Genomic DNA, 14033 nt, shown 5'->3' on the forward strand with positions numbered 1-14033 from the left:
GGATGTAATGCTCAAATCCTTGGAGTCAGGATGTTGTCAACAGGCACATCCACCTGAATGTGGTTTCTGAGAGACTACATAAGTCATGTATTTTGTTTATTGTCAGTCTCTCCCACTGAGATAGATGTTCCGTGAACGTAGGGAGCTTTTGTATCTGCTGTATATTCCATGGCTGCCACCTAGTTAGTGAAAGGTTTATATAGTTAAAGATCTAAGAACAAAGGGTGAAAATATGGGAAGGCAGATTGTTGGCTTTTGTAATAATGTATACTCTCTACAGGCTGGGTCAGTAAGTGGTGTCTTCTCTAGAGAAGACCGCTAGATCCGGATGACTGTTGGGCTGGGACACTTTGGGAGACGACACAGTGGGGGTGTTTGGCCACCAAGTTCATGTCCAGCCTTGTGGTTCTGAAGATAGGCCTTTCCCAAAGACTTTACAGTGGAGGGAACCCAAGATGATGATAATGTGCCATGAATGAAGACAACTAATTAAAGTTGGAGTATGAAAGATAAGGAGTCAGAGATGGCACTGACACTCCCAGCTTCGGTAATTTAGTGCCACTGAAGGGAAAAACGAAGTTCAGCACAAATGCTGGTTTGTGGGCAAACTTGAAGCAACGGTCATCAATCCTGAGTTTAATGTGTTAGTGGGATCACACAGGAGACATCCAGAAGGTGATTATATTCAGGCAGATATGGAGCTCAGGAGAGGCCGAGGTATGTCATGCCTATTTATTAGAAAAATCCACACCCTTCTCTATAGGAAGGTATCTGAAAATGATGCTTTCTTATTTCTAATTTTTTTTAAATGTTTACTAAAAACATTAGAGGCAGAATGCGAGAAAGACTGTGAGAGACAGAGTGTGAGCTGGGGAGAGGCAGAGAGAAAGGGAGACACAGAATCTGAAGCAGGCTCCAGGCTCTGAGCTGTCAGCACAGAGCCTGACGCGGGGCTCGAACTCACAAACTGTGAGATCCTGACCTGAGCTGAAGTCGGCTGCTCAGCTGACTGAGCCACCCAGGCGCCCCTGAAAATGATGCTTGAGAGACACCACAGGTGAATAGATCATTTAGTTATACAATTTCATATAATTATATAGAATGTAGGTATCAGAGTTTCATTTCACAGGTGAGAAAACAGGAGCCCAGAGTGACTTTATTGCTTCTCAGGGCCAGAGGTCTGACTTGAATCCCCATCCTCAGTCTGAGTGTGAAGCTCTTTTCTCCACTGTTCTGCTTCAGGGAACTGTGAGTCACTGGAACAGGACTCCTCCTTACCATAGGACGGACTAGCTGGTTGCGTATTGGCAGAGCGCCCACTATTTGCCCTTGACTCGGGTGTGGACACACCCCCTCCCCAATTCCAGTTCCAGGGCTTACCACCTGCTACCAGGAAGCCTCACAATAAAATTGCAAGTTAAGGAGGACTACATCTGTCAAACTTTCTTGAGTGGGCTGGTACAACGTACTCCCAGGTACAAGGCCATCATAGCACTGGGCTCCCCCCTTCCCTCCTCCCAGTGATGGTGTTCACTGTGAGAGGAGCTAATGGGTAGTCAAGTGCAATGGCTTGGGATCTGGGAGAAAATGAGCTCAACAGGGAACCATGAATAAGTTGTTAAAGCTAAGTGGAAATGAGAAGCAGAGGGAATTTGTAGAGGCGGCTGAAGAAGGCATTAGGGAGCACCGAGACACCACGGGGTGAATGCAGTGAGTTTCCGGAGAGCATCTATCCAGCTGCAGCATTACAGCACCCCTTTTTGTACACTGCACAAAGAAGGGAGTGGTTACTGGAATGCTGGGGGAGCCAGTGTGCTAGGAGCGTTTTCTGGAAAAGTAATTTCCTGTCTCATATAGCTGACAACAGCACCGGCTATACTTTCACAACGTTTCGTGTGAAAGCTAAGTTTTATTTGCTATATGGGAAAGGCTGGCCAATAACTGCCCAGCACTCACAGAAGGTAGACATTGGGTCAGTTTTTCACTTAACAAGACTGTGCCTTGCATTGGAAAGCTGAAGGAATACAGATTCAAGGGTTGTGATATATATTTTTTTCACTTGCAATTTTTGGAACCATAATTCAGCACTACTGGATTCGGGCACGTTCTAGCAAACTGAAACTCAAAAGCTTTCCTATGGGGAAAGTCTCAATGTTGTGAGTGAGAGAGGTGACAGCCGCATTACTGCCATCGAAAATAATTTATTAACCGTATCTGTGCAAAATACTCCGGTAGGCACCAAATCCCGGGGGGTGGTTCCCGTTTCAATGCATCCTCTGCTCTCTGCAGTCTTTTCCGTGTACTGTTCGGCTCTCCACCTGCGAATAAAATGGATACCTTGAAAACTTCATCTTTGTGGAGGCTGTATCGGAACACGAGAACGCTGGTTCCAGCATCGGCGCCAATCCTACACAGCTGGGGAGGTGTATCAGGAGCCTGCCATCCTCAACTTCTCATTCTCGGAGCTTGTAAATAAAAACATCTTTCCAGTTTCCACTTTAGACCAGGAAATCCGGGGAGCGTTGACAAGCAAGGTTTTGCATCATCAGCATAAAGCACGCTGAGGCTGGCTCTCTATCCCTTCCTTTCTTTCCCTCCCAGTCCCTCGGTTCCCCCAGGCAGGTCCCACACTGCACCTGAGATACAGGTACACAGGCGCCTCGCCACCCAAGGTAAGGAACCCGCAACACAATTTTGGGTATCGACCCAAATCCTTCTAAATTTTACCTCTCACAGTCAGTTGCCATGTGACGTGTGTGCGTGTGCTTTCGGCTACATTTAAAGACAATACTTTGTTTTCTACGGTAAGTTGTCCTAAATCGGCTTGGAGACATCTGCCAGGTCTAACCGCGCAAAGGTCGTCTGCTTCACCAGCATCTCTCAGAGGAACTCGGAGGAAAGGTGGCTCTCCATCCAGCAGCACCCGCCATCAGGCTGGGGAGTGCAGACAACCTCCCACGCGCTCGGGCCCAGCTCCCTCGCCCCACAGCGTCAGTCTGACCCCATCGGATCCGTTCCGGAGACGGGCTCACGATCGGTCGGGAGGTGCTTTTGCCACACACTTCCAAGTGGGGGTTTGCTAGGATCATTTATTTCTCTCGTGCACATTAAGAAACCACCATTAGGTGTTGGTGGGAGGCGCCACTCTGCCTGAAGCCCAGCCCGTCCGCGGCGGCTCGGCGCACACCGCACCCGCCCGGCTGCCAGAGCTCGCCTGGAGCCGCCTCCGGCCGGAGGTCCGCGTCGTCCGGGATCCCCGACGCGGTCTCCGGCTTCACCTCCGCAAGCGTGACCCGACAGCGGCGCCGGGGACCGATTTCGAATCCTCTGCGGCTCGCGCGCGGGTCTCCCTCTGCGGCGGGTCCGACAGCACCCGCCGCGGACGCCCCGAACGCCCCAGGCCCCGGGCTCGCGGCGGCGACGGCGCAGCTCGCTGGAGTTTGACTCTCGGGCGGCGGCGCGGAGCCGCGGGCGGCGGCGGGAGCGAGGCGAGCCCGGCCGCTCGCCCTCCGCGCTGCGCTCGGATTGGTCTCTCCCAGAGAGTGCTGGCCGAGGGTTGGCTGCGGGCCGGCTGAAGAACAGGTGCACCTTGCCGCCCGGGCTCGCGGAGCAGCCGCCGAGAAACTCGGCGCGCCGGGCCGGGCGAGCGGCGGCGGCGGCCAGGACGGCCCCCTGTGTCGGAATGCGGCTTTCCGGCGCCTGGCAGCCCGCGGCCGGCCGGCTCGGCCCCTGAAGGCTGCCGAGGCCCAGCGGCGGCGCGGGCGGGCGCCCCGGGGAGCGGGCCGGGCGCGGCGCCCCGAGGATGCCGGCGCGGCTGGGGCGCAGGCAGGCGGCGGGCAGCGGCGGCAGCAGCAGCAGCAGCAGCAGCAGCGGCGGCGGCGGCGGCGGCGGCGGCGGCAGTAGCAGCGGCAGCAGCGGCAGCAGCAACAGCAACAGCAACAGCAGGCGCGGGGCCCCGGCGCGCAGGAGGCCGCTTGGCGGGCTGCAGAGGCGCCCAGCCGCTCCCTGACCGGCCGGCGGCGCCGGGGGCCCGTCTCGCCCCTCTTCCGCGCTCCTCGCCGCCCCCTCCCCGGCCCGCGTCCCCTCCCCCGCTCCTCTCCTCCCCGCCCGCCGCCCGCCTCTCGGGGGGAGGGGCGTGGGGGCAGGGAGCCGATTTGCATGCGGCCGCCGCGGCCGCTGCCTGCGCCCGAGCCCGCCGCCGCCGCCGCCGCCGCCGCCGGAGCCCGCGCCCGCGCCCGGCCCGCGCGGCCCCATGCCTCTGGCGCGGCCCTCGGGGGGGCGAAGGTGAAGACCGGCTCCTAGGATGAGTGAAGGTGCGGCCGCTGCCTCGCCACCTGGAGCCGCTTCGGCAGCCGCCGCCTCGGCCGAGGAGGGCACCGCGGCGGCTGCGGCGGCGGCAGCGGCGGGCGGGGGCCCGGACGGCGGCGGCGAAGGGGCGGCCGAGCCCCCCCGGGAGTTACGCTGTAGCGACTGCATCGTGTGGAACCGGCAGCAGACGTGGCTGTGCGTGGTGCCTCTGTTCATCGGCTTCATCGGCCTGGGGCTCAGCCTCATGCTCCTCAAATGGATCGTGGTGGGCTCCGTCAAGGAATACGTGCCCACCGACCTGGTGGACTCCAAGGGGATGGGCCAGGACCCCTTCTTCCTCTCCAAGCCCAGCTCGTTCCCCAAGGCCATGGAGACCACCACCACGACCACTTCCACTGCGTCCCCCGCCACCCCCTCCGCCGGCGGCGCCGCCTCTTCCAGGACGCCCAACCGGATTAGCACCCGCCTGACGACCATCACGCGGGCGCCCACTCGCTTTCCCGGACACCGGGTGCCCATCCGGGCCAGCCCGCGCTCCACCACCGCACGAAACACTGCGGCCCCCCCGACGGTCCTGTCCACTACGGCCCCCTTCTTCAGTAGCAGCACGCCGGGCTCCCGACCCCCGGTGCCAGGAACCCCCAGCACCCAGGCAATGCCCTCCTGGCCCACTGCGGCATACGCTACCTCCTCCTACCTTCATGATTCCACTCCGTCCTGGACCCTGTCTCCCTTTCAGGATGCGGCCACCCCCTCCTCCTCCTCCTCCTCCTCCTCGTCTTCCTCCTCCTCTGCCACCACCGCGCCAGAAACGAGCACCAGCCCCAAATTTCGTAAGTGTACACCTGGTCTGAACTCTGATTTACTACTGAGTTTCCGTTTTGCCCTCCTGCTGTCTTTGCTCCCCGCCGCCTGTCTTCTAGCATCCTCCACCCTTCATCCTATTTCAGGTTTGGAGCAGTGAATGAGATAGTTAAAACTGGCCACAAGGGAGGAGAAAGGTGCAGGTCTGTTCAGGGTCAGTGTTGGGGGGGAGGTGGAGGTGGGGGGGGGGCGCGCTAGGAAGCGGAGGGAGGTTGTCAAGCTCCACCCGGCCTACTTCAGCGGGTCCCAGATGAGAACAGATCTCTTCAAAGGGTTAACGCGAGGGCGATCTCTGCTCACTGCAGACCTGCTGGTGAGCTCCCGGATCCGGCTCCTATTGAGAGCTGGGGCGGGAGGGTGGGCCTTCCCAAAAGCACTGAGCCCTTTCCCTGCCCGTAGGAAGGCGAGAAAGAAAAGCACATGCAAATTCACCGACGCTAAACCACAAAGGGAAGTTGTGTCCATGTGGGTGGGTGGGTGTGTGTGTGTGGATGGGGGGGGGGGGTGATATTTGATGGAAATGTCGATAGAACGAACCTGTAGGACTACTAGCCGCCCTGACCCGGGCAGGGACCAGGAAGGGTTAATTAGAAGCCATTGGGGGAGGTAGGGAAAGGAGGCGATCCGTGGCGGAGGGCTAAACCGATCCCACTCTGCCCATGGCCGTTGCAAGGTGTAGAGATTGATTCTTTGGCCTCCCAGAGTGAGTTAAGTAGGGGGAAATGGGAAGGGAGCCCTGCGGAGCTACCGCCTCTAGGGTCCTGACGGAGGAGGAGTTTTTTCAGCGCTGTGAAGCATTTGCTTTTGTTCGTTTCCCAGAGGTGGGGTGTGAACCTCATCTCCCCTCCCTCTGTGCCAGAAAAATATAAGGAATGGGATAGTTCTCTGCACTCCAGGGGAGAACGTCCAGCCCTTTTGAAACCGGTCACTCTGTGAATGTGGCCTCTTCAACCACGGGGCGATTGCTGCCCATACTGGCCAGTTTACCTCAAGAGTGATAGATCCCTATTTATTCGTATAGATGGTGTATCTCTTCTCTGTATCTTTTCAAATGTTTTGTGTGACTAATTGACCTCCCACCCCACCCCCCACCTTGCTCTTATTCTAAGGAAATTTTAGAAAGCTTTTCAATCTGACTGTTGATTAGGATATGGGAAACAGTTTGCAACCTGTGAAGGTTATTTAGGACAAACCCCGAGCCTGCCAGTTCAAGTTCTGTGCAAGCCCGTTCTTCAAAAACTGCCTGGCTGTACTCTCTTTCCATCATATTTCTGTTTTGAGCTATAACATCTGGAGAGGAAAGGAAGAGGGCTCATCATTTTCTCTTCAGCAGAAATACCTGGGATGCTTTCAGTCATCTGGAAGTTCATTTTCCTGACCTGTGCTCTCACCCTGGGCGTTATTTAACACTTGAAACTTTTACAGCAAGGATTTAGTGTGTTTGTGGATAAGGTCCAGGAGAAAAATTCCTTAATATCCGTACTCTGGGGGAAAAAATAAGCTAAAGATAAATTGGGAGTCAGGGAGGAGAGGGGAAGGAGGGGATCTGCCACAAACCAGAATGGCAGTCAAACCAGTAACCTGCTGCTTCCCTCTCCTTTGGCTGAAGCAATCATTTTTGAGAGCATGTTTTCCAAGGAGGTGTTTGGAGGCTTCTCTCAGGAAATCTAGCTTCAGTTTTGTGGAGCATAAAGGATGTGCAAGTGTATGTGTGAACATACTCAGTGGTTGGAAAATATATACGTGTGTATCCGGAAGACCTCGGATTTTTATCTTTCGGTGCAGTTGGTACGGATAATGGAGTGTGGGTGTACTTCCCAACTGTGGATGTGTGTGTGTATGTGGTGTGCCGGTGGAGGGGGGGGGGAGTCTTGCACCTGGGGGGGGGGGATATTTCATGTTCTTCCTCAATTGATTTCCTTGCATCCCATTCCGGAGGTCTTTAAAGAAAAGGCCAAGGTAATTATTTCTACCCCTTCATGCTCCTTTTCTACATTTTGTAGAAGGGAATGGCAGCCTGTTTAATAAGTAATGATTATTGACAAGGCTCTCAGCCCCAAGGAAAAGGGAGGGGGTGGAGAATCTGTAAATGGTGTCAGTGTTCGCTTAGACATATAAGCAGTGTTTGTTTTATGTGTATCTGAGGTCCAGCTCTTGGCTCTTTTTAAACCTTCAATAAGGAGTTGAATTAAGGGATAAAACACAAGTATGCAAATCCAATAGAAACTGACCTGGTTTGCATATATCAACAAGGGAAATTTTAATGAAAGAAAGATTGTGTTGTTTCCGTTAAGGATGAATTTAACTAGATAGATTTTTATGGTAATTTAAAGAAAAGGGCAGTTTATTTTATTTTATTTTTTGGTCCAAGATTGTAAGATGATTAACAAAAGGATATAAGGATTTTTTGAGGGATTATTAGCACTGCTACTGTGGGCTGAAGAATGGCCTGAATATCTTGCATTTTATTTTTCATTTGTTTTGATTATGTTACTAAAGTTCCCAGGAGAGAAATTCCCCTTTTTCCTACTTTCCTGCCTTTAGACTTCAGTAGATTTTTGGGGCTTTTTTCCTTCCTTCCTTCCTTCCTTCCTTCCTTCCCTCCCTCCCTCCCTCCCTCCCTCCTTCCCTCCTTCCCTCCTTCCCTCCTTCCCTCCTTCCCTCCCTCCCTGCTTTTTCCTCTTGTTTTAGTGAAAGTCATGAATTGTGTTGTAGCACCTGAGGACAGCTAAGGACAGGGCTCTGGTTTTTCAAGACTAAGTCACAAATTCTTTAATGGCCAGGGTCCTTGCTCTTGAATTGAACATCTCAAGGCTTACAGAATGAATGTCTCTGTGTTCCTGTTAGGTCAGTCAGTAGGATTCTGTCTGTAAAGGCAACACAGATCTTTGGAGGAAAAAAGCCTGGTTCACTTTAGAATCAACACATTTGCTGATGGGTAGTAGGCAAAACAAAAGCTGTTTTTGTTATGGGGCAGGCTCAGCTTAGAAGACTCTAATTTTCTGTAGGATCAAAGATGAAGAAAGATTGAACTTAAAACACAGAGGGAGAGGAAGGGCTTGAAGTTGACTAGTGTCTTGTTCCCCTCCAACCTTTAGACCATGAGCTGGACCAGAACTTTGTTCAGTGTTACTGGGGTCTCTTGGGTTCCCGGTTGGTTGTCCGGGATTTGCTTTAGGTTCAGATGTTTTAGAAACAAATATTTTAAATGTATTGCCACTAGATTATTTCATCAAAACATCCTTGAAGCATTTTACCTCTGAAAGTTTTGATTAGTTCACAGATTTTTCAAGCTGAAAGGAGATTTACTACAGACAGTAGAACAGTGATTTTGACTAGTGTACAAACAGCCTTTTAACAGCACATTGAATTCTATTTTTAGACCTGAAACTTATATGTAGAATGTTGTCAATACAAGTCTGGATTGTTATTTTACTTAGCAGGAAGCACTGTTTTCACAGTTAAAAGTCCAGAGTCATTGGCTAAATTCAAATACAAAGAACCACTTTTAATTGGTTAGTTTTTGGGTCCTGTTTGGAAGGTGTATAGTATTTACAGTAAGTAAGATCACAAATCTCAAATAGTGTAGTTAGTGAAGAGATAAATGTAAAATGTATCCTTGATGTATAAACATGCTATGCGGGTAATTTTAATATAACCAAGTCTATTTAAGTGAAACTTTACCTAATCATACCTGTTGTGATTTTGAAGACTGCCATTGATAACAGGGTATTTTCCTGTCTGTTCTTTTAGAAACATTTAGTCTTTCAGTAAGAGTACTCTTAGTTGTTTTGTAGCAGCCTTAGGTATAATTTGTTTAAATGAAGTTACTCCTACTTATTGTCTTTTGTACACATGAATTGAATCCTTCAGAGGAACTCCAACAGAGCAGGTGTGGGCCCCAGTCATGTGCAGTAGCCAATGTGAGAGGATTAGGCGCTCGAGGTCAGTATTTCTTATGAAATCCAATTGAGAACTTTTTTAGGAGCACGTGCTGCAACCTGAGTATGCTTTGATTTCGTTGCCCTTAATATAAGATTATGAGACTTTTCTGCTTTAATCAGTTACACTGTATGTTTTGCCCTTTGGACAACTTATGTTGTGCTTCATCATCCTCACACACACAAGAAACACAGGGCAGGGGCAGGTGTGGGCATAGAACTGGCAAAGCTCTTTCTAGAGCCATTTTTAGTTTGGTCTTAAGACAGGGTGGTTTAAGCCTTCCTCCTCAGTTCCCCATGACTGAGATAAGGGGTTGGAATGCTGTTACTAATTGAAAGTACCTTTTGCAGGGTTGATGGATGAATCCAGCCACCTTTTGTATTTGTGCTATGTTTCCTGGATAGCCTTTTTTGAACACGGTGTGGAACCACAAACTCATCGGAAAGGGAAAAACCTCAGCAGATAAACGATAGAAGCTGGCTGGTTTGTGGGGACTTCTCTCTGTTACTAAAGAAACCAACTTTCTAAATCCAAGCTGGGCCAGGAGCAAGAGTACTGGGGCAGAGTGTGAACACAGTGCCATCCTGGGAGGTCTGGCGTGCAGATGAACAGGACCTCTCTTCCCTTGGGAATACTTCCCCCAGCTCTTCCTCCTCTCCACACCATAATGAGAAGGAGGCAGATTTTCAACTTGCTTCTTTTGTAGAAATTCTTTCCTCCTAGCCTCTGGTATCCAGTGCCAAGCTTATCTTGATATTCTATCTGGGATGTTGAAAATGGAGCATGAAAGTTGGCCCTGAAATATGTAAGAACAAGGGAAGAGCCATAAATCTAAGTCTGTAAAAGGCATTTGAATTGCTTGTAAATAGAACGGAAATTCATTTTTCTCCCTTTGAGTCTGTTTTTATCATTAGACTTTTGTGTTGGGTGAGGCAGAGCCATACTGGGTTGACAAATACCACTGAGACATTTTGAGATCCCAGAAGTTTTTCTTGTCTATACTCAGAAAAGCATTTCCTCCCGAACCATATACCTATGGAAAGGGCCAGGGAATACCCTTGTTTAAAGTCTTGTTATATCTGGATGAAAACATATCAAAGTAGGTGTTTTGTATTTGTGTAATTATTAATGGAAGTTTTAGGATAGATTCTTAGTTTGATTTTCCATCTTTGCCACTGTTTCATTAGGACTTCTCTTATTCCTGTTGAATAATGGCTCTTTTGAAGATTCCTTACAGACTTCTGATTTTTTTTTAATCCCTTTATTTCTTAGATTATAGTATAAACAGTAGTCTTTAAAATTTTTCTTTGGTATTCTTAACATCTCCGGGTCATTTCAAGTTGTTATAGAAGTCAGCCTTCCAGGTAAGATGATGTTAGATTAAGTTGATGTACAAAGTTAAGAAAAGAAGTCTACTCATTTATGCAGTTGAGTTAGTAAACTGTCTTGGTGCGTTATTTATTTATTTATAGTTTATTTTGAGAGAAAGAGTGTGAGTGGGGGATGGGCAGAGAGAGTGAGAAAGCAAGAGAAGGAGAGAGAATCCCAAACAGACTCTGAAGTGTCATCACAGAACCCAGTGCAGGGCTTGAACTCACAAACTGTGAGATCAATACCTGAGCCCAAGTCAGATGCTCAACTGACTGAGCCACCCAGGCGCCCTTTGTGCTTTATTTTTTAAATGTAGAAAAAATTTTAAGGATTCCAAAAACTCAGCTGAAGCCTCATGGCCATTTATTGTTCCACAAAAATTGGTATACAAATCATACAAATTTTGACTTGTATGTGGAATCGCTTGTTGTGTGATTCCACAAAACAATGGTACAGTTGAACATGATGACATCATGTTATTTATGGAACATCAGTTTGGGGCATCACGATGCTGGTAGTTAATTGGTTAATTTAAGAAGTCTAGAAAAGTAATAGTTTAAGAAGCAGAGAGTTAAAATAAAGCTTTCTCACATATGTTGATCTAGGGGCAGAGCTTTTTCTTGAAGATGTGTCGATAAGTTTGAGCTTTAGCATCTGTTTCTTTTCCTTCCTTTTCTTTTCTTTTTTCATAAACTGTACCTCTAATTACCTCTTTCTTCTTTGAAGACACTGGTGGAGGAATCTGAGCCAGATTGTGTATGGGCATTATACTATTTTCCTTGCCCTGGGTATCTTTTCTAGTCTTCTTGCCCATGCAATTCAAATAACTTTTATTTTATTTTATTTTTTTGCAAACAATTCACCATTTGGAGTTTCTACAAAGCATTCAACTATGTTTCAATAGAAACTAGAGCTCTGTTTCATTTCCACAATCATATGTCAGGGACTTCCAACAAATTTAAGTCAATTGCGTAATTACAGTAAGAGCTACTGGCGTAAACAGGTTTGTTGCCCCGGCTGCCCCAAAAGTTGGTCACAGAGCTGTGTGTGCTTCTTGGAGCTTCCCTGGTGGCCTTTTCCACCAGACAGGAGGGCCCAACAGGGTTCATCTCGCTGGACGGGTGGTGACAGTCAGCTGGCTAAGCGGAGCTAGGTTAAGAAAGCGACCACTTCTCGAGATTTTTGTGACGGTGACAAAGATTTGCATTAACAAAACAAAAACAAAAGCAAAACCCATAGCCTTAAATCTAGTGATAAGTCTGCAACTTCAAAGAACCATTGTTCTCTGAACCTTAACTTCCTTTACTGGGATGATGAGGGTCATGCTAATTACCTGCCTCGTATACCACTTGTAAAAGGGTATGTAAGCTGCAAAACGCTCTACTGTTTATATGTCCAGAGAAATGGGAAGTTGGATAGACGGGGTATTTTCCTCCAAGAACACATCAGGCTGTTGAATTCAGTTGAGATATTGGAGCTAGTTTGCTACCTAGCTTGAGGGATATTTTATCACAATGAGAGATTATTGTTCTTGTATGCCCTTGGATCTTTCTGTATTCCTCTCGGATACCCTGGCACACACAGTAGAATATGGTGTGGAAATCTACCTCAAATCACCTTGGAAATTTTGTTTATTCCACAAACTGGAGCCCACCATTTCTCACCCTTTGCTTGGTGCGCTTTTTTTAAACGCTTATTTTGGACATGCATTTATCAAAGAGAGGAACTGAAGTTTGGGGGGGGGGGGTGGGATATGAGTGAGATTGTTGGGTTATCTGGAAACCTGAAATCTACAGAAATCTTTAGGTTTCTTGATGAAAGAAAAAATGTCCTATGCCTCTCTTTGTTTCCATTCCCACACTGTCTTGTTGTCATTGAGTCTTTGCAGTTTGGAGAGAACTTCAGTAAAAACAGGCGATCTCTGCATTGCATTCTGTTCCCCTCTTAGAAGTTACTGTGAATTAAGCCCCAGAGGATTGATAGGTTGCTCGGATCCATCAAAGAGCTCTTTTAGATGTATACCTTTGCATTTTGGGGAACTTTACTGTTAGCATTTTGAAAACATCTGGTCCTGTGTTTGTTGGAAACGTAATCCTCAATTATATTTCAAAGTTTACTTTTTTGTTACAAGCTTTTATTTTTCAAGACAGGTTGGTGCATGTAAGTAAATCATAGGTTTTGCCATTCCCAGGCATAAAAAGAGACGAGTCAGAAACTAGCCTGCAAACTGAATTGAGAATTAAGTTTAATAATAGAAGTTTAGCAGCTTCCAGTGATAAGATTTTCTCTTCTTAGAAGTGATAGTGCGTATCATGGATACAATGTAGGCTAAAAGAGTATTAGGAAAATAAATAAGATCATCTGAATGTGTGCAGCTATTTTAGCATGAGTACATTAGAGGCAGAGTTAATAGAATTTTTATGCTAAATGTTTGATAAGAATTCCTGAACATATTAGCCTGCCTCTTATGATACACATCCCATGACTACATGTGATCGTAGTCATGATCTTCTTGTGAATTGCCAGTGAGTTAGAACTTCACTAAGAGAAAAATCCCAGTCTTATCATCGTTTTAGGATCAGGCTCTGTTGGTTTCCATGCCATGATTTTTGCTTGTAGAAGTGCAGAAGAATTCTTCACAGAAGCTCAGTCTTGGAATGGGCTTGAGAATTCAGCAAATAACAATGAGAGCTGCTATTTGTGGAATTTTACTGTGTGCCAGGAGAGCGAGCACTTTATATATTTATTTATTGCCCTATTTATTGTCTTATTTATTGATTGAATCAAGGACTCAAAGACAATCATCTCGGCCAGTGGCCTATGTATGATTATCTCACTCATGCAGGTACTTGAACCTGGCCTAGAGTGGTTCTGTTAATTTGCGAAGGACCTGCTAAGTGGCATAGTTTGAAGGATCAGGAAGACCGAATGATATTCTTTTACAGGTAATCTCTCCCTACCCCAAATCCTAATCCATTAGTAAGAATGTGTCCATGTCTGTGTACATGGCTTCTTTCAAGCCCTTAGCTCAGGGACAGTGGCATTTGCCTTGGTAAACTCCACAAATGACATATTTGCTCTGTATCTGTTTTTTTTTGTTGTTGTTTTTTTGTTTTTTTGCAAACTTTTTTTTAATGTTTACATCTTTGAGAGCATGAGTGGGGAGGGGGCAGAGAGAGGGACAGAGGATCTGAAGCGGGCTCTGAGCTGACAGCAGAGAGCCAGATGCAGGGCTCCAACTCACGAACCGTGAGATCCTGACCTGAGTGGAAGTCAGACGCTCAACCGACTAAGCCACCCAGGTGTCCCAAAGGGAGCCTTTTAAACCAGAGAAATTGTCCTGGTTTTCAGTCCAAGGAGAAATTTAGGGGATGTTTCAACAAAAGCTAAAGAATGTGTTCTCTAAACTTGTATTCCTCGATCTTCTCTTTTGTCCTGTGGCTGCTTGTTGGTGATTCAGTAGACCAATGATAAGGAACAGCTACAGACTTTATTTCTCTGCTTCCTAATATCCAGCCAAAATAGTCTTCTCTGACCATTCCAAACTT

General features: G+C 47.9%; 1 protein-coding gene across 7 annotated transcripts in view; it reads left to right on the plus strand.

Moving 5' to 3' along the window:
* Positions 1–4281: 4281 nt before the first annotated feature.
* The window catches only part of NRG3 (neuregulin 3), a 1064061-nt gene continuing 1054309 nt past the window's right edge, over positions 4282–14033 (plus strand). For 4 of the 7 annotated variants that reach the window (XM_043596739.1, XM_043596740.1, XM_043596741.1 and 1 more), the window contains exon 1: positions 4289–5141. In XM_043596739.1, the coding sequence (XP_043452674.1) occupies positions 4304–5141 (838 nt within the window). In that variant the 5' untranslated portion in view covers positions 4289–4303. Of the gene's footprint in view, positions 5142–14033 lie in introns of all 7 variants that reach the window. The other 3 variants (XM_043596736.1, XM_043596738.1, XM_043596737.1) reach the window with 3 other exon arrangements.

The sequence above is a fragment of the Prionailurus bengalensis genome, chromosome D2, assembly GCF_016509475.1.
Source record: "Prionailurus bengalensis isolate Pbe53 chromosome D2, Fcat_Pben_1.1_paternal_pri, whole genome shotgun sequence".
In the NCBI taxonomy this organism is placed as follows: Eukaryota; Metazoa; Chordata; class Mammalia; order Carnivora; family Felidae; genus Prionailurus; species Prionailurus bengalensis.